This window comes from Enoplosus armatus, chromosome 3 (genome assembly GCF_043641665.1).
Source record: "Enoplosus armatus isolate fEnoArm2 chromosome 3, fEnoArm2.hap1, whole genome shotgun sequence".
Taxonomy (NCBI): domain Eukaryota; kingdom Metazoa; phylum Chordata; class Actinopteri; order Centrarchiformes; family Enoplosidae; genus Enoplosus; species Enoplosus armatus.
In genome coordinates, this window is record NC_092182.1 from 20,544,631 (window position 1) to 20,565,468 (window position 20,838).

The 20,838-nt window shown below is 41.0% G+C and overlaps 1 protein-coding gene across 2 annotated transcripts; it reads right to left on the minus strand.

Moving 5' to 3' along the window:
• Positions 1 to 39: 39 nt before the first annotated feature.
• On the minus strand, positions 40 to 17,213 carry LOC139282537 (rho-related GTP-binding protein RhoA-D-like). Of its 2 annotated transcripts, none has more exons than XM_070902298.1 (5): positions 17,095 to 17,213; positions 8,494 to 8,651; positions 5,770 to 5,890; positions 5,246 to 5,376; positions 40 to 3,203 (listed from the first exon to the last, which is right to left on the minus strand). In XM_070902298.1, exons 2-5 carry the CDS (start codon positions 8,647 to 8,649, stop codon positions 3,030 to 3,032), a joined length of 582 nt encoding a protein of 193 aa, XP_070758399.1. In that variant the 5' UTR covers positions 8,650 to 8,651; positions 17,095 to 17,213; the 3' UTR covers positions 40 to 3,029. The 2 variants fall into 2 exon arrangements, with proteins under 2 accessions (XP_070758399.1, XP_070758398.1); XM_070902297.1 differs by lacking the exon at positions 17,095 to 17,213 and adding an exon at positions 16,625 to 16,652.
• Positions 17,214 to 20,838: the final 3,625 nt, after the last annotated feature.

Below are 20,838 nucleotides of genomic sequence, written 5' to 3' on the forward strand. Positions count from 1 at the left end.
GCGTCACCTTTAATGTTATCATCTGCATTAAAACATATCTGATTCCTTCATTTTGTGACAAGAACTGACCCAGGAAGGCGAGTCGGTCTCGTCTCAAAAATAGTTTATTAACAATGTTCATGTTCACTTCAGATCAAACATTCACTACAACACTTTCTTTTACAAAGCATTATTACAATGAGCTTTTTATATAAATCTGGATCATTTTATCATTTCAAATACTTCCAGAGAAAGAAAGAAAGAAAGAAAAAACAGATACACAACACTGAGCAGAAGCTGTTCCCAAAGACGTGCATGTAGTGTTCGTTTGTGTGCACTGTATGTATTGACCCATGGTTTTCTCATGCATGCATCGACATCATAAGGACAAGTTTTGATTAGCACAACATTATCTGCATACACATTAACAGCAGTATAGTACATGCTCTTTGTGATATGTTCAACACTAGACCCTCTGCTGCTCTAAGGGAATGCTCTCATCATGCTGTGCCTCCAGCTGTGAAAGTTATTCAACTATCGCTGCCGACCTCTAATTCCCAAGAATTCCTCGGCGTTAAGCTTGTTGAAACCCGTGAACATCATGCCACAACTAAGAAACGCATCACTCATTGCTTCCATTGATAAAAATCTTTAGTCGTAAGGATCTGAATCTCTTTACTCGTGCCTTGTTAGTGTGCTTGTTGTTGATCACAATAATGCACAAAGTCCAGAGTTAAAACGTAGTATCCACCCTATAAAGAGTTGAGGTAACAACATTAATATGGTGCTTGTGTGTGTGAGATTGCCCCCTCTCCTCAGTTGAGCTGTGGAAAATACAACTAGTTTTATTAAGTTGTAGCTTCTCAGTTAGAGCATATGTGCTTGGCCAGTAGAGGGTATAACGCTGCTTTACAAATGGCATTACAATATAATAGATACAGATCGATCCTGCCAGCTGGTAGGCTTGTTGCCTTTACTGGCCTTATAAGATGGTTGCATGCAACATCAACATTTCAACATCCACCCTCCTCTAGACGGACAGCAACATGCAACCAAAGGACGTGTACAGTACATGAATGAGCAACAGGCAGAGAAAAGGAATGTCATAAAGAGTCTGAGGATGACAGTCGCTGGGCCTTTCAAGCATTGTATAACAAGCCAATATATTTTCAGGTCAAATTCACAATCGAGTGTTCTGAGAGGACATGTGAGCAAGAACTGGGACCAGTGGACGGTCTCTGACAAGTCCCCAAAAAGCTGCAAAGAGTACAGTTCAGTGTAGAACCCCTGAAGATCGTCTTGACTTGAAACATAAAATATAAAATGTTTCTTGCCAAGAAGTGAAGATCAAGAGCAACATAGATCAGGATAAAGACCGACAAATCAACCCAATTTCCATCTTTCCACAGTTTCTACTCTAAAAACTAACATTTTTGGCAGTAATACACAACTCTAAAACATCAAAGACAACCTTTATGGCTCCAGGCAGATGTTTTCCCAGTGACGTTGAGGAAATATGTAATGTTACAAGTTCAGTAGTTTTCCCATGATTCATTCTTGACGCAAAACTACATGACGTCAGTTGGTGTTATCTGAGAAGATAATAAAGACCAGACTGCATTCATCGATAAAATCTTAATATTTGTGTTATGAGGACTGAAAGTTTTAGGAAACTAATGACACATTTTGCGTAATCAAGCCCATTTTTGAAGCAATTCAAAGAACAAAGCTTTATGAAACATGTCAGAAAAGGTCACTCTAGACCTTGTCAGTCAGTATCAGGTTGACATAGAGCAGCTGGTCTATCTGGTCTGGGAGAGAACAACCAAAAAGGCACACCAGAACAGAGAAGGCACCGGGTAAAAACAAACTCCTCACACACAAACTCAGCTCCTCTCAAACATGTAAAGAATGTCGTCCGACTGGAAACATCCACACGCAAAGGCTAACAGCTCTGACAAGACATGAGTTCCTCGACTGGGCTAACCCGCCCAACACATGGATTCCAACAGCGGGCGTGACCGGCTCACTTGCATTGTAGCAGACGAAGAGCTGAACTCAGTCACTCACAATAAACCAACGAGAGGTTTCACCAGGTCTTGGCCTTCGTTTCTGTTTCAGTTCCCTGTTGGTCCTAACAGCCTTTGTGCATAGTTGAATCATATTGGCTTGTGTCTTGATCGGCCAGTTCTAATCTGCCCATCCTGGTCCACTGCACAGATTAACAGTTATGAGGGATCTTATACTCTTAGAGAATGTGAAGCTCACTCCTTTGTTTCACATGAGGCAGTTACCTTCTTTATCCTTAGTGAGTATGGCAAATGCCGAGGGAACATTGATGATTCATGCCAATAAAAACGACACAAGCTACCATTTGTTGTGCTTGACGAGTTGTCAACAGCACTGAAAGCCTTAGTCACGGCTTTGCTCAGGTTTCACAATGACAACGCTGTATAAAATGAGCTACAGTACAATGGAGAGCCCCTCAGCTGAAATGTTAGCTAGCTGACAAATGTGAAGAATGTAGATGGTGGTGTAAAAACAAACAAAAAAAGGCACTAGCTCTGATGGTCAAAAGATATAAACTTTCATTCTCTATCACAACTGCTACCATGATAAACACAACTGGAACTAACAGGACAGTCTGGACTTACTCATGAAGACTCTATACAAGCTATGAAGGATGCTGCTTGGCCGAGCTCATGAAGGACAATATTGCATACAAATATGTGCATCTATCACTGCCTCGTTACATTACAAATATAAAGAAAAAACAAGTAGGAAAACATTCTATGTGTAAAGACAGATTTTGGAGAAAGAAAATGCAAATCAACAGGGAACTTTAAACATCAATTTCTAACCACGGTTGTAATATAGACAAAGTCCGTTTCCTGTATCAGCTTTGTTTGCGTTCGGTTCATCTGCCTGCCTGTTACCGTGAAATGCGAGATACAGTACAAAGATGCCATTTGGTGAAAGGTCAGTCCTTTTCATGTGTTTTTTTTTTTTTTTCTCCTGTTGGTCAGCTGATTTCATGGTGTCTGGACTGCTCACAGCAGCGTGCAGCCGGCTCTCTTCTTGCGCTTGCGGACCTGCAGCGCCGCTCTAGTGGCCATCTCGAACACTTCCCGCACACCGTCCTTGGTCTTTGCAGAGCACTCCAAGTAGCCAAAAGCGTTGATCCTGCCGGCCATTTCTCTGCCCTCATCTCCCTTCACTGGCTCCTGCATGGGTAGATCAGAGATCGTTAGGGACTGTGTGAAAATTATTAGTAGGAAGGTAATCTTTATTTTTGGGGAGTGATTGAATGTAATTTATCACTATCCTATAACAGCTCCCACTGTTTTATTCTGCATCTCAATAAAAAGCTGAACGATAGTAAAGTAAAATGTCAGAAAAGTGTAAATGAGTCGTATAAAGTGACAATGACGGGTTCAAAAGTAAAAGATGACTGGAATATTTAGCAAACAGGACGGATGATTTTTTGATTAAACAATTAATCGATAATGAAAATAATTGTTAGTGACAGCCATAAATATGTTCAGTGCACCTACCACCACAATACATTTTGTACAGATTCTTATAAAACCAAATGAGCTGAATTTGATGCACCTGTGTTTTTGTGACTGTCTACACAGACTTGAAATGATGACAAACGAATCAAAACAGATAAAACTTGGAATCAGAGCCTCAAGTACACAACTTCACTGACCCATCCAGCCACATCATAGATTACACATGTCGGGCCAACAACATCTGCGTGACCACCAAAACACTTGAACTGATGACTTAGTGCTACTCTTTGTCAAACAGTTCCTACAGAAAGGAAAAGCTGACAGTGGCATCTGAAAGAGCTGGAGAGCTTTGTCAACATGTTCCTAGGCAGAGAATGAGCCATAGTGACATTCTGTGACACAGTAAACCAACATGTTGCTGTCATTTAGTGTAGTATAGTACGACTGTAAGGCCACGAACTGCCAGAGTGCCGTCAGGTAAACAAATAAAAAGGGAGACAAAGAGGGATTTCATTTCAGTTAATGTTCCATCTTTCTTTTGGCTTTTTCCTAATTCAGAAAATTGCTCTCTGATCAATATATTTCCATTTCTTTGCACTTTATTTACCTAATATTGACATTCTAGGACATATATTGCATGTCTGTCCGTCCTGGTGCTCTTCCTGAGGTTTCCCTCTTTTTGGAGGTGTTTTTTGGAGGTGTTTTTCCCTCTGAATCGAGGTGACTACGCATAGACGCTGTCGTCTGTTGAACACATTGTAAAACCCTTTGAGACAAATTTGTGATTTTGGACAATATATATAAAACTGACTAGACTAAGTCACATCGACTGAGATGGTGAACAGCACCATTTGGCAACATTTTTTTAGTTTTCTTTTCTTTTCTTACATGTTTAACTCCGAACAAATTTACATGTCTACAGCATGAGGCCCCGGCTCAACTGTTGCTGCAGCACCTTTCATAATGCACTTCATTGTCCTGTCAAAAACTCTCCTGGTAGATTAGTTTGTAATGCGACCATCGTATTTCTACTGTTTAACCTAGCGATTGTGGAGACAGATGATTAAATGACTCTCACCATCGTCACTTTCCAGAGTTTCTAATCGGGTCTCATAGTATTATAAACCACTGTGGTGAACCTTCAAACCGGCCTTCCTGGATCACATTTTATCATCTCAAGGTACGGTCACACTAAGCTTCAGTTCAATGAAATTGCCCTGCATTCAGCCCTGGAGAAGGACATGATGTCACGGTTCCCATGTGGTGAAGAAACATTGAGCGGAGTGATCAAAAACGAGCTGCTGTTTGTAGTCAAGCTGTGTAATGTACTAAACATGGGGATGAAACACACTAGAATAATGACTCAGTGTTTCTCTTGGCCGACAGTCCACATCCGCACGGTTAAAGTTGAACAGAGGTGAACTTGTGAACTTGAGAGTCTGCCAGAGTGATCTGGAGATTACACCGAAACAAGAAACACAGGCTTGGATTTGTCTGGCGTGCAGGATTAAAGAGAAGTGATTGTGCCCATATCTTTACCAGAGACAATGTGCCAACAAAGCAGTGCTGTTGTCACTATGTGTGAAGCAATATTTGTAATGAATATGTACATAAATAATTCAGACAGAACCTCACAGACTGAACCTCGTGAAATGTTCCTCAGGTCTTTGGTGGCTGAGTACTGAAGAGGTGCCTACTTGTGCCCTGATTATCCCAATCCACAGTTCATTGACCTCCAGAGGCTTTTGTACCTGCTTCATCTTGGCCAGCTCTCTCCGTGTGTGATCATCGTTCCTCAGGTCCTTCTTGTTCCCCACCAGGATGATTGGGACATTGGGACAGAAGTGCTTCACCTCAGGCGTCCACTTCTCAGGGATATTTTCTGTCCCGAGAGAGACAAGAAGTGAGCTGAAACACTCGAGAGACCGAGAGAGAAAGGAGGGGGGGGACTATAAAAAGGGACAGGCAGTGCAGAGTCACGGCGCAGAACACTTCTCATGATGGATTGCTCTGCAGACTGCTCGAGGCAAAGATGTTTTTAGCTGCACTAATCCTACTTCCCATCAGGTCTATTAAGGCTAACAGCTTGCTTAGCTGATATGAACTGCCTTGATTCTGTGAAGATAAACACGATAACAAAATCACTTTTATACAGTATTTTATCATATTACTCAGTTTTCTGTGCTGCTGCCGTCTCTGCCAGACTAACCTGTTTAAATATAGGTTACACAAATAAAATGTTTTACAATAGGCTTCTGTGCGTCAGGTTCCTCACCTAAACTGTCTGGGCTGTCGATGGAGAAGCACATGAGGATGACATCTGTGTCAGGGTAGGAGAGAGGCCTCAGCCTGTCGTAGTCCTCTTGGCCTGCAGTATCCCACAGCGCCAACTCCACCTGGGAGAAATCACAAGAAAACCACTGTCAGAAGTAGTAGACAAACAAACGAGTGATTCTCCTGTTACTCCTGATTATCCCCACGATTCATTCACTCGTGTCATTTTGTTGAAACGTTTGTAATTTGAACCTTTCTTAAGGGCTGAAAATGAAAATGAGCTGTCTACCCAGAGTAGTCGTAATGCTGCTCACTGTTCTGGATGAATACACAAACAAACAGTTAACCAGTCACGACATCATTAGTGATGAAGTTTCTTTTCTCATCCACTGAGAGCCGGGACTATTCGGAGTATGACGAGTGTGAACCTTGAGGCATGAGGCATCTGAGTGATTTTCTCCATGGCCAATAAATATGTTAAGATTGCAGTCCCTCGGTACACTTATCTCCTCTTGCCGCACATACGTTGCATCTTGATCATAACTTGCGATTTGTATGTTTTACCCAAGTTGCTTTCCTTGTTTGAAGGGAATTCAATGTTTAGATATTTGCTTCTCACCAGCACTGCAGCTCTGACCTAATCAGCTTCACAAGTCTGTTATGTTGTCAGTGTCGTGGAAATGAACTCAGGGACTGGCCTCATCCCATCACGCCACTGATTAATTCAATTAGGGAAAGTGGGAGATTAGCAGGCATCAAACCAGATACCTTCTGTCCCTGTACAGGCATTAACAGCCAGTCTTCACTCGACTCCGCTCTTTAGCTGACTCGCTGGGTTCCGAGGGATAAAAAAAAAAAAAACTTTTGCAAAGTTTTAAATACTGGAACTTCACTGAATGACAATAGATTCTGGTATGCCCACAGAGAGCACAAGCATCAGTCAACGGTCCCAAAATAGAGGTTTGCAGAGGCAGAGGGTGGGAGGTGGCTGCACACTGTTGAGACTGCATGAGCAACCGGAGCAGTTATGTTCCCACTGGACTTGTTGTAAGCTGCAGACTTTGGGGAGGAAAAGAAAGAAGGGAAAAAACAGCTATTTTTAGAGTCTGCCCAATGCACTGAAGGTGAGAGAAAGAAAATGTTTTTTACCCTCCGGGGGGGGGGGGGTAAAACTAAACTCAAATTTAGGGGCTGAGAACACAATCCAGCTGGTTGTATAATGGCTTATAGGGTGGCCATTCCCTTGAGAGCTAGAGGGGGGATGACTAAAGGGGCCGACACTCATATGTTTACTAAAATGATCCCCCCTCTAGACCGATGTCCATCATGGATCCCTAAATTTATATTTCCTGTCCAGAACACAACAGTTAACCCCCTACTCTCCCAGCATCCAAGTGCGACCAGGACAGGAAATGAGAGACGTTTATCGGGAAGGAGGAGGAGGAGGAGGAGGTGGAGGGTCCTGATGTGAGGAGGGGGATTGCCAGGAGACATCCCTGTCTGAACAGGAAGCTGGGAAGTAGAGTCATTTCCTGTTTTGCCAAGTGGTGATCCTGCAGCGGTGCTCAAGAGAACAAAAGCCTTTGACATAACGAGCCATCTGCAGCTCAGACTCAACCCTCGCTGACCAACTCCCCGTGACTCAGATTCAAGACGCTAATAGGACTTTAATGTAGTTGGTTTCATAACTCTGGCCGCGCCTGAATTAACTCCATATTTACAATACAGTGCACTATTATTATTTACCTTCAATCATCTTGAGTGTGAAACATACGCACTATATTGTGCCGTCACAAATTCCCGCAATCTCAAATTACTGCTCACTATAGTAAACCACTGAGTGTCTGTTACAGGGACGAGTGATTTCGGACACAGCCTCTGAGCAGTGATTGTCCAATCATAGATTAGCAACTGTACTTAGGCACAGCAGGTCTTTCAAACTTTGGATTTCTCCATGTTAAAGAGGTGTGCATGGTGCTGTAGTAAGAGTGATAACAGCAGAAGTGTAAGGAATGGATTAACAGTGTGTTTGTCAGCTCTTACTTCCAAGGCCAACGAGCATTTCATACTACATTATTTTGTGGGGTCACGTTTTCTATTCTAATCTAGATCTAAATCTAACCTCTTCTTTTGTATAAGTATGTAAGCTAAGAAGCCAAACAATGGCAGAATAAAATAACAATCTGATCTGGCATTTTTCCTTATTATACTTATCATACTGGGAGCGGCAAGCTCTACACTACAATAATGCTGCTTCTGTATTTTCAGGTGTTCTACATGGATCATCAAATGGGGAGGAAAATGATTTCTTTGTCTATCTTTTAGCACAATATCTATCTATCTATCAATATATATGTATCTAGCCATCAAGTGCATATTTATGACCTCTTTTACAAGATTCTCTTTTTAAAATGAGTCAGTTTGATACATTAAAAGGTCAGCCGGAGAGTTTTCGAACTCAAGTGAAATTGAAACTGAAATCAAGGATCAAATATTACTAAGAATTTTGTTCTGCCACCATTATGATTTTAAACTATATTATGTGCGAGAACATAAAGCTTGACAGACGTAGCAACAGTAACTAAGGAGTGTGGGGCTTAGTGAACATTAATCCGGCCATTCATATTATTACTTTACAGATAGTGTCGGTTTACGACACAGATGGAAAGAAGATGACAGACACATTCACTTCTTGACTGCTCACTTGGGTGTCAAATGTACAAACCTGTTTTCCATCAACTTCGATATCAGCAATGTAGTTCTCAAACACTGTTGGGACGTAGACTTCAGGAAACTGATCTTTGCTGAACACAATGAGAAGACATGTTTTCCCACAAGCTCCATCCCCGACAATCACCAGCTTCTTCCGAATGGCTGCCATCTCTGTTGGGGAAACAAGAGGAGGGTTTTTACAAGAATTTGTCACCAACAGACAAAACCAAAAACTGTTGAGTGTCAAAATGATCAGCAGTACCACAAAAGACAAAAGAAACTTTGCTGTCATGGGAGATTTCACTTGTCATGTTGTAGGAAGGAGCCAAACAACACAGTCACACTTTGTCACCCGTTTGTGTTTTCCACACTACAGATATTTAAATTATTTGTGAAGATCACAGGAACACAAGATAAACCAAGAACACAACGTTTGTACAAAAACTTTTTCTGCTCATGCTGTGTGGCTCCAAAGCAACCACTCTGATATCTCTGACTGACAGTGCTGCATCACCTAAGGGAGTGCTCCTGGATCTGCACATTGTCACAGACAACTGCAGTCACAGACCTTGAATCCCCAATACCAAATCTAGACTACAAAGGTACATGAAGAACAGAGGAGAAGAAGGAAGATAGTAGAGTGACGGGGAAGAGAAAGGGGGGGGGGGGGGTGTTGAGACAAGCTGGGACATGAAGGAATGTGCTATCAGGCTCCTGCTCCGCCCTGTTTGTTTCCCTGTAACGTGTGTGGAAAAGAAGAGTGTCCGGGAAACCAGAGCAGCTGGTGAAGTACTTGGTGGAGACCTAAAGCATAGCAGACAATATCCTAATTATCTCAAAAATTACTTTGCATTAAAAGGAAGGAAGAGCCAAATCTGCCACCAGCCCATGTGAGCATGTGTGTAAACTGCAGAAAAAGAAAACAGCATACAAGCATTTCCCACCAAAACACAAAGATGAGGTCCAGGGTTAGATTTTACGACTATGCTTCAGGCCTGCAAGGATGAAGCTTTGCTGGTTTCCTGTGCACAAAACACAATCCACTGAACCAAGAAACACTTCTGCAATGAGCCCAGATGAGAGGACTGGTTTAGCTGGTGCAGGCTGTGTGGGGATGAGCTAGCAGTGCAGCTGATGGATGAGCTGGAGCCCTGCTGCCTGGGAGCAGCTGTGCATATAGTCATTTGGCTCCTCACCTCATCCACTTTCTGCCAGACAGTCTTGACAGCAATCCTCTTCACGAGGGCACCCACTTATCAGGGGAAATTAATCTTTCAGTGCTGCTGGCAAAACTTTTGAGTTGACTCTGCCCCAACGCCCACCTTTAATCTCCGCTCGGATGCATAGCAACAGCAAACCTTTCAGTAAGTAGCATCAAACAAATCACCACGAATACAAACTATTGTTGGTTTGGTACCATCACAGATCAGCCGATTGATGTCACCAATTTCATCTAGATGGCTAACTAAAATGAATACCTTCAATGCAGGGCTGGGGAATATCTGAATCTGAATCAATATTTGCAAAGTCTTAACAAATCATCAAACTAATAAGCTTGATCAATAAGCCATCAGTACTCCATTAAACAGCTGAGTTTACGTTTACAAAGAAAATGAAAAGGACACCATATGTTACATGGATTTTACTACAGGGACAATTCCACATTTTAGGAAATACACATATTTACTTTCTTGCTGAGAGTTAAATGATAAGCTTGATACCACTCATCTGTCTGTACAGTTAATATGAAGCTACCGCCAGCAGCACCAAATACTGGAAACAGCTGGCAAAGAAGTCCATAACAGTGTCCCAGAGCCCAAAGTCTTCAAATGTCTTGTTTTGTCCAACATACAGTTGTACATGACCAAGGAAACCAGCAAATAATCGAGAGAGTCAAAAATCAATCAGTTATCAAAATAGTTGTCAATTAATCTTCTGCTGATCGACTAATCAATTAATCGACTAATTGTTGCAGCTCTAAAAAACACTTTGAAGTTAAAAGGAGTTTGCATATTACACTGTTGCAAACATATAAATACAAGCAAGCAAAATTGTCTCGCTAGTGTCAAAATAACGGAATAAGATACAAGAGCTCCAAAAATATGTACATTTATACACATTCTCCAAAAGTGCATACATTTATTAAAGCAGATGGATATATAACTGTTATATGAATAAATGGCCTGAGTTGCCAAGTGAGCAAAGAAAGCCCAGGAAAGAAAAAAAAAAGGAAACAAGAGAAGAAATTATTACAAGTCCTGTTTCCATGGATATTTGGACTTGGCATAACTAGTAGCCATACTGGAAATTTTGGGTGTGTTTGCTTGTTTGACAGTTTTATTAACATCTTGGGTTACTTGTTCCTTCTTATGGAAATTCTGGGTCCTTCTGGTGCAGTGTGTTCAGTTACAGCTCCACAGAGTTTGCAGAGATGCCAAAAGACTCAAGTTTGAATTTAGGCCGCTGGCTACCAGTAGTGTGCTCACTCCTGTTATTTCCACATGTTTAATATATATTGAAAGACAAGCGAACAAATACTCTGCATATACTGTACAACGACGACCAAAAACCATCAATCACAGCCTCAACTGATTAGATTCAACAAAAAATAGAATACTTATTGAGAACAGAGACTGCTTCCACTTCTGTAAGTGGGTTTGATACTGGGCTGAATATTGATTCCAGAGAAACTGCACAGTATCTTTTGTTTCCAGAGAATGCCAACTGGACCAGAGATGGTCTGAACTAGATGATGGGTTCAAAGCCAAGCAAGTGAGAGACAGCAGCGAGGCCTCGGAGGCTCACCCTGTGAAACAAAACAATCCACTTCCTGTTCTGTGAAGCCTGGGAGGAGCTTTTGGCTGCAGTTCTGTTTGGACAGGCCTCAGCAGAGCCGGGACACGAAGAGGGCTGCCAGAGGCAAAACATGCAAGCACGCACGCAAGCTTACTCGCACATACAGGCACATGTACACAGTCGCCTCCTTTGCACTGCACAATGATAGCTCGTGCGTGGTGGCAGTGATATTGGGAGCAAATGAAGGAACATCTCGACACATTGGCAAAAGGAAATTATGCGTGAAAATGTCCCATATAGCCACAAACTGGGCCGAATACTGAGGCTACCTAAGACTGATGCCCTCATTTTAGGCGCTAATGGACACTAATGACAGCAACAACTGAGGAGGATGTTTAGGTGGTTGCCAGTAAGAACAGATTTCACTACTGTTGTCATCAAGCCTGTATATCGTGTTCCAGCCAGCATTCATCCTCTCCACATCAAAACCTGATCTCACGCAGATTCAATCACAACATGGGCATCACTTATCTGCAGCCGGTATCAGCTGGCTGACTTTAGACCTCCGCACTGAATAAAAGCAAAGGTGTCACTGGAAGATTAACCGTCCTCATGAAAGCTGTGACAAAAGCAGGAATAGTTCAACATCATTCTGTCGGCTCTACATAACCATCACTCAGTTCAGGGTGCAGACATTTTCATTTGCCTGTCATTGGGACGCTACGCGACTCAACTGAGATTTATTCAGTGGTGCAAAGATGCTAGATCATATTCATAAAGTCTTCAATCATTCTGAGGTTGACTGAGGACCAACTATGACTGTGAGACAGCAGGAACACTGTGTTACTTGCAGGTTAAACATCAAAGAGACATAGTGTAAACAAACATAGCAAAATAATACTGAACTGACTGAACTTTAGCTAACTCATCTTTTCAAACGAGGTTGTATTTATTGTAATAAAATATTAAACTTGATCTCTTATGGCTGCACTAAGTTATAACAAGCTGGAGAACAGATATGCAGCCTGATAGAGATATGAGATATTTATATTAGTGATCTATTAGCATTCTTCCTCCCAATCTTCTGGCAGTAGACAATGGAGGGGTCTCCAGCAAAAAAAAACTCAGGGGCGTCCAGTAAAAAAGCTGAACTTGCAACGCTACGTTATCCCACAAGGTGCTACATTGGCCAATCACGTTCATGCAAGTGCACATTCCTGGTGGATCACGTTGAACCCCGTATTTCTACTATTAATCTCACAATCATGGCAAGCAAGCAAGGATTAGAGAAAAATATTTTTAAAAAGTAATCATAACCTCTAACCATCTTATCTCTTTATTCTTCTCACATTTTAGGCTCCTGACCCACAGCCTGTAAACCAGTGTTCTAAAATTAAAAGGAATGGTTCAACATTTTGGGAAACACTCGTATTACCTTTCTTGCCGAGAGTTAGATAAGAAGAGAGTATCAAGTGCTAAAAATGAAAGCGTCTGTGAAGTCAGCTAGTGTTGAAACAATTTCACGGTTAATCAGCGACCAGAAAATCAAGAATTCATGACTCGTTTAAGTCATTTATCAAGAAAACTTGCCAAACATTTGCTGGTTCCAGCTTCTCAATTAGAAGGATTTGCTGTTTTCCTCTTATATCATTTCATACTTCAGGGTTTTGACGAAGTAAATTTAAGACGTCAACTTGTGACTAAGGAAACTGCAATGGACATTTTTTTCACTATTTTTGAGTGTTTTATCGACTAAAAGATTAAATGAAAAACAACAGATTAATTCATAATGAAAATAATAGCAAATAACAGCTGCAGAAATAAATGAAGACGTCGCAGTAGTTAGTGTAAGTTCACTGTGCCGCTCAGCAATGAAGGAGACAAAGTGTGAAGTGAACGCTCTCAGACACTGAAAAGCACAAATAAAACTTGATCCAAACACAACAGGAGGAGCCATTAAAAGGCTCAGGAAAGCAAAGCACCATTACTTCCTACAACTATTTGAGCAATGCCCCGGGTTAATGAACACACCACCTCTCTCTTTCTCTAAGGAGGTTTCCTGAGGCTTAGGGGCCAACAGGAGTTATGCAACAAGCTGAGCAGAGTTAGCACAGAGCAGAGCGTGACCTGGACCAATGAGGTACAGCTGCCGTGCAATCCTCATACGAGTTTAAAAAACAAACAACAATGCTGAACATAGACAAACATCCAAACAATAAAAGGGGCCTGTTGTTTCTGAGATGATGAGGACTTTTTTGTTCTGAGGTCCCGCAAACAAGTAAATAAATCGCAGGAAATGAGTCCGAGTATGTTTGTTTTGCTCGTTTAACAGGCTTCCCGGGGCTGCACCTCTGTCTCTGAGAAACTACATCAGACTCAGAAAGCCGGGGGTAACAGATCAGCTGATATCAACCTTAAAAATTATTTCCTGGGTTTTTAGTGTTGCCATTACATAGGAGTTGTCAAGGAGCTCAGACAAACTCTGGGTGTAGATAAAGGCTTCATAACTAACAGAGCAATAAAACCAAGGCTGGATTGTAACAGTTTGACAGATAAACATCCACCCAGAGATTACAAGTCTAGACCAAATCTCTGTGGAACGACGCAAAACTTATTTTACAACAGAATAAAAAAAAAACTTTTAATGTACTTCAGGGACATGCCTTTTACAGGAATGCCTTCCAGCATCTTTGGCACACCAACTGCAATTCTAATAAGGAATTTGAGTTTTTGCAATTATCTTTCTCAAAGAGACACAAGCTAAAAGGCTGTGGTGACTTTTGCTAAACATAAAGAAACCTTTAGATCTGAAGGCATGCAAGAATTTGCCTCACCTCTGCAAGTCTGTCTGTCTGTCTGAGAAATGGGCTAAAGTTCATTAACTGGCTGTGGCTGAGGTGGAGCAGACAGCCTGCGACACCGGCTGCCAACACTACCTTCACCTGACGTAAAAACACCTTATCGGACTACATCTGACAGGCAACAGAAATCAGATCACATGGAGGAACAGATGTTGGGTGACTATGCAAAAACTAATCTTACGAGAAAGCTTCAGGCTGTTTCAGATGAAGCATTTGTAGGTACAATGTAGAGATTCCTGAGTATAAGCTGTGGACTCAAGTGCATGAAATTGAAATGTGAGTGCTGAGCTCTCTAACACAACAGCAGAAATACACACAGCAGATCAGGTCTGCCTCTCACATTCTTTGGGCGTATGTTACAAACATATCCTTAGTCTCTCATGAGTCATGACTTTACTGGTACACCCAAGGAAATGATCAAATGTCCCAACAGTCAGCCAGCCCATGAAATAAAACCAGGTATGACATCTCCCTTAAGGCCTCGGACAATGACCAATTTATCCATGCAAAGAAAAAAAACTACATCAAAATGTTATATTTTTAAACTGAACTTAAGAGGTTTTGTTTTTGTTGTTGGACATTGTGGGAAATACACTTATTTAGATGAGAAGAATGATACCACTCTTGTATATATGTCCGCTAAATACAAGGCTACAGCCAGCAGCCGGTTAGCTTAGCTTAGCATAAAGAAGTCTCAGCTGGCTTCCTGGCAACCTCAGATAACAACAAGACTCCAGGAAGTCACCGCTTCCGTCCAAGAAACAGTCAAGAAAAAAACCTCCATGGACTTTTGTTGCAGTACCGGGAGTGGCCACTGGTACAAATTGGTAGCAAGGTGGAGTGACTCTTAATACATTCATGATAACCTGCCATAAAACTGCAACTTGTTGTTTTTACACTTCAGGCTTGAACAGATTGAACAAACAAGATGTAACGTGTTAATTATTGCACAGGTGCTGTTAGGTGGATTGTGTTACCTTTGGACAGAGCCAGGCTTACAGCCTAATTACCGCCTTGGCTGGCTATTTTCAAATTAATGACCCGCAGCCTGGTCACATTCATGGCTTCCTTCAAGCAGCCATGAATTTATGAAATACACAAAAGGAAGACACTCACAGATAATCCGGCTCTTACAGCCTAATTGTGATACCCTAAGGTGTAATTTCCCCCTGGGGATCAATAAAGTATTTCTGATTCTGATTCTGATTCTATTGAGAGGAAGTAGGGCAAGACGAGAGAGTCAAGTTGGCTAGTGGCAGCCTGAGCGTGATGACCAAACTCAAAGACAGTGGCAGAGGATACACGGCATGGCTTTGAGAGAACCGACACCTCATGACTCTCTTCTGCTCAATAACTCAGGTCATAAGCAGACAAACGGGGCTGACTGGCTGGTCGAGAGGACTCCACCTGAATCACAAGTCCATACATTCTATACTCTGTTTTCATTTTCGATTTATCTGCAAATTATTTTCTTTGTTAATCCACTATTCATTTGGTCTATAATGTCAGAAAATAGTTCAAAATGACCGTCACAATTTCACAAGGACAAGGGGACACGTTCAAACTGCTTGTTTTGTCTCACCAGGCGTCCAAAAGCCAAAGATACTCAGTTTACTATCACAGGAGACTAAATTCAACAGGAACTTCTCACATCGCAGATTTTTAGTTGATCGACTAATTGATTCAGCTCTAAACTACTGTATACAAGTGAGATTAGTCAATTAGTTGAAAGACAGACAATTAATCAACAACAATTTGTTGACAACAACAATTATCCATTGGACAAACCAAGCAATTTAAAGACATTGGTGCTCTAAGTAATTATGATGTCCATTTTTCACTATTTTCTGACATTTTATAGTCCAAACAATTAATAGATTGATCTGAAAATAATCAACAGATTAATCGTTAGTTGCAGCTTTAATATATAAGCAGCATTACATTTAGAAGACACTAATGCATCTAATAGTGCGTAGTTGAACTGGCTGATTAAATGTATTTTAAACATATTTTCAGCTTATAAAAATACCTTTTTGCAGAGTTTTCAGGGCTGCAACGGTACTCATTATTGATTATTCAGTAGAATTGATTGTTTTGGTTGTTTAGTCAACAAAATGTAAATCACAATTTCCCAAATCTTGGAATTTGACATTTCAGATTTCCAACGACCAGTCCAAAACCCAAATATATTCAATGTATAATGATATAAAAGAGATGTAAAACAGCAAATATTCACATTTAAGAAGCTGGAACCAGGCTTTTTTCTCTCTATTATTAAAACTAAAGTTTTCTGTCATTTCAACTAATTGATTAACTGACTGTTTCAGCACATGAATGCCACATGTATGATGATTTCCAACACATCTGAACATATTTAGAAGGGTGATCACAATATCTAATCATTTTATGTGAATCTTACTATCATGATTCAGATCTTTCTTTTGACATTATCAAGACAACTCGCGCGTTTCCGCCAGAATAACTCACCCACGCTCTCAAATGTCCCCCTCCACATGTTTTGTTGTGTTTGGAAATCATTGTTGGCAGTTAAAACAACGCCCTCTAAGACACGGGAGTCTTAATAATGAGGAAATTAATTGTTCTCAGGAAAAGAAATGGCTCATTAGGAGATTTGCCATGCGGAGTTGCTTATTGAGGTCGCAGCAGTTGGACAGACTGTTCATACCAACAGGATCCGATCTGCTTGCTTTGACTTTGAAACTAACAACAATGAAGCTATCAACAGTTGTAGAGAAACACGCCCTGGCAACTACAAGATATACTTCATGTATACAGTCAGGGATTAAACTACTACCTGAACAGGAAAAAGGCGAATGTTAGTCTGAGGACAAGCCACCACCTTGTTCTCTCACCCAAGTAAGTGAGCTATAATTAGACGGTCGACTTGTGTCAGATAACAATATTTAGTCAAACTACAGCCTCCGTTTCATAGTTACCTGTCTCCAGCGAGATGAGAGGTTTTTATAAATATTAATCCCCGCTTGCTCTGTCCTCTTGGTCGTGACACACACACACACACACACATAAACACACTCACTTCTTGCTGCAGTATTCGCTAATTTTACAGAGAGGGTGCTGAGACACGGGGCAGGCGAGCAAAGATCCTCCCACCGCCATCAGCGACAAGCTAGGCTAAGCTAACAGGCAGGCACTTCCGCTACGGACTTTCAGAATAAAATAGTTAAACTCCAGCTTTTCTAGCCATCGTTCTCTTTTGTCTTTATATTTCTATGTTACTTTACTTTGTTTTGCGCCATGACCCACCTAGCCCACAAACAAACACACATGTACACCGTCACACAGGCACATACTCTGCTATGTTTGTTCAGTTCTGTTGACTTTATTTTATTTTGTTATTTTTCATTGTTTATATGAATAGGAAATAAATGTAAAAAAAAAAAAAGATAACAGCTATGAGCTATCTCCCAGGCACATGAACCAACTGTAACTGTAGCCTGTAACTGCAGTTAAAATCTATTATGGTCCTCTTCACACATGTGAGTAGTTAGTCTGGGAGGAAAACCAATCCCCTTGTTTTTAAAAGGTTGTGTATTTTTCTGTACTTACAAACATTTAAATCATAAAAAAAAATTTAAATCAGAAATGACTCACAAAACCTTCAAGCAATGTTGCACTTCTGGCCACAGCCCCATGACTGATGTTTTCCATCAGCCTTCAAAGGAATAATACACCTGCTATGACGTAATTGATATGAATTAATTGTAGATATTAAAATTATTATGATTAATTATTTTGCTTTGTCCTCATATACTTTCACTATTCTTTTCCCTGAAGTGACGTTAAAGTGTACACTGTCATTTTGAAGGCTAATGCCTGTATTTCCGGTGTTGCTATGGTTACTTTTAACTAACTTGACGGAGCTGCTGCAGCCGCTGGAGTCACCCAGGTCCCTCCTCCCCTCCCCGGTCAAAGATGACATCATCTGTAGTACAAGAAGACTCGTGCAACAGGAGGGATGGGTGTGGATCTCACAGTGTGGCCCTCTCAACAACAAAAAACAATCACTTCATATATGAACAGACAGGCTGCCAGGTGTTGAGACAAGAACAAATATTAATATTATAATAGATGATATCGTTTTTCTTGATTGATTGAATAATTAGCAGTGGTGGAAAGTAGCTTAATACATCTTCTCAAGCCCTGTAGTACAAAGTCAGTACAATTTAGAAGTTTTCGTGTTATACTTTTATAACTTTTATGCTTCTACTACACAGCTTTTCAGAGATACATGTAACCTACTTTTGGACTCTTTTATGTTCAGCTATAGTTCATTATTACTTTATACAGATTTTATTTACAAAACACTTGACCAGCTTATAAAATACCCACACAGGGTTTGTCAATTACTGCTGCTGATTAGATTAGATCTGTTTCATAGGTCTGAATATTAATATTGATCTAAAACTGACTAATGTTTTCTTCTCATTCTCTGCTGTGTCAAAACATAAGTCCGGGGAAGAGAAAGTGAAAACAACTGTGTGGGTAAACCAGTTAAAATAAGCTCCACCTTGACAGCAACATTAAAATGCTGTTGTGTTATAACTGTTGTGTAATGTAATATTAGTGCAACGATAACAATAATCAACTAATGTAACAAAGTATAGTAATAACAACACCATGAAAGGTTTGAAAGTTAACACAAACATAATTTTGAAGTGATGACATGTTTCAGAAAATAAGGCTTTACTTCTGTTTGTGGTCTTAGAGACTCCACCTGTAAATCATGATTAAATACATTTTATTTTCATTTTGCTCATTATACAGTACTTTTTACGCAGTACTACCCCTCCCAAATCCCAAAAGTCTATTTGGATTTTTGTTACAGTGCATCCGGAAAGTATTCACGGCGCTTCACTTTTTCCACATTTTGTTATGTTACACCCTTATTCCAAAATGGATTAAATTAATTTTTTTCCTCAAAATTCTACACACAACACCCCATAATGACAATGTGAAAAAAGTTTTTTTGAAATTTTTGCAAATTTATTAAAAATAAAAAACTAAGAAATCACATGTACATAAGTATTCACAGCCTTTGCCATGAAGCTCAAAATTGAGCTCAGGTGCATCCTGTTTCCACTGATCATCCTTGAGATGTTTCTGCAGCTTAATTGGAGTCCACCTGTGGTAAATTCAGTTGATTGGACATGATTTGGAAAGGCACACACCTGTCTATATAAGGTCCCACAGTTGACTGTGCATGTCAGAGCACAAACCAAGCATGAAGTCAAAGGAATTGTCTGTAGACCTCCGAGACAGGATTGTCTCGAGGCACAAATCTGGGGAAGGTTACAGAAAAATTTCTGCTGCTTTGAAGGTCCCAATGAGCACAGTGGCCTCCATCATCCGTAAGTGGAAGAAGTTCGGAACCACCAGGACTCTTCCTAGAGCTGGCCGGCCATCTAAACTGAGTAATCGGGGGAGAAGGGCCTTAGTCAGGGAGGTGACCAAGAACCCGATGGTCACTCTGTCAGAGCTCCAGAGTTCCTCTGTGGAGAGAGGAGAACCTTCCAGAAGGACAACCATCTCTGCAGCAATCCACCAATCAGGCCTGTATGGTAGAGTGGCCAGACGGAAGCCACTCCTTAGTAAAAGGCACATAGCAGCCTGCCTGGAGTTTGCCAAAAGGCACCTGAAGGACTCTCAGACCATGAGAAACAAAATTCTCTGGTCTGATGAGACAAAGATTGAACTCTTTGGTGTGAATGCCAGGCGTCACGTTTGGAGGAAACCAGGCACCGCTCATCACCAGGCCAATACCATCCCTACAGTGAAGCATGGTGGTGGCAGCATCATGCTGTGGGGATGTTTTTCAGCGGCAGGAACTGGGAGACTAGTCAGGATAGAGGGAAAGATGAATGCAGCAAAGTACAGAGACATCCTGGATGAAAACCTGCTCCAGAGCGCTCTTGACCTCAGACTGGGGCGACGGTTTATCTTTCAGCAGGACAACGACCCTAAGCACACAGCCAAGATATCAAAGGAGTGGCTTCAGGACAACTCTGTGAATGTCCTTGAGTGGCCCAGCCAGAGCCCAGACTTGAATCCGATTGAACATCTCTGGAGAGATCTGAAAATGGCTGTGCACCGACGCTTCCCATCCAACCTGATGGAGCTTGAGAGGTGCTGCAAAGAGGAATGGGTGAAACTGCCCAAAGATAGGTGTGCCAAGCTTGTGGCATCATATTCAAAAAGACTTGAGGCTGTAATTGCTGCCAAAGGTGCATCAACAAAGTATTGAGCAAAGGCTGTGAATACTTATGTACATGTGATTTCTCAGGTTTTTTATTTTTAATAAATTTGCAAAAATCTCAAATAAACTTTTTACACGTTGTCATTATGGGGTGTTGTGTGTAGAATTTTGAGGAAAAAAATGAATTTAATCCATTTTGGTATAAGGCTGCAACATAACAAAATGTGGAAAAAGTGAAGCGCTGTGAATACTTTCCGGATGCACTGTATTGGAGTTTTATAACAGTTTGTTAGTATGGGGTCTAATAGACCCTAAACATCCTAACATCCGACTATGTAGAAAAATATACTGTATATTTCTTTGCCTTTCCATCAAACGTGAAAGCCAGTTTGTGGCAAAGTGAAGGGTTACCACTTAAATATGTATCTACACATTAGGTTTTAATAAGGTCAGAGAAAAAAAACAT

What these genes read in the sequence shown, in the direction of transcription:
- LOC139282537 (XM_070902297.1), bottom strand. Translation starts at nt 16,652, where the DNA reads ATGTGGAGGGGGACATTTGAGAGCGTGG. An exon ending in GGGGACATTTGAGAGCGTGG is followed by an intron (nt 8,652 to 16,624) that starts GTGAGTTATTCT and finishes TTTCCCCAACAG; the next exon opens with AGATGGCAGCCATTCGGAAG. An exon ending in CGACAGCCCAGACAGTTTAG is followed by an intron (nt 5,377 to 5,769) that starts GTGAGGAACCTG and finishes CTCTCGGGACAG; the next exon opens with AAAATATCCCTGAGAAGTGG.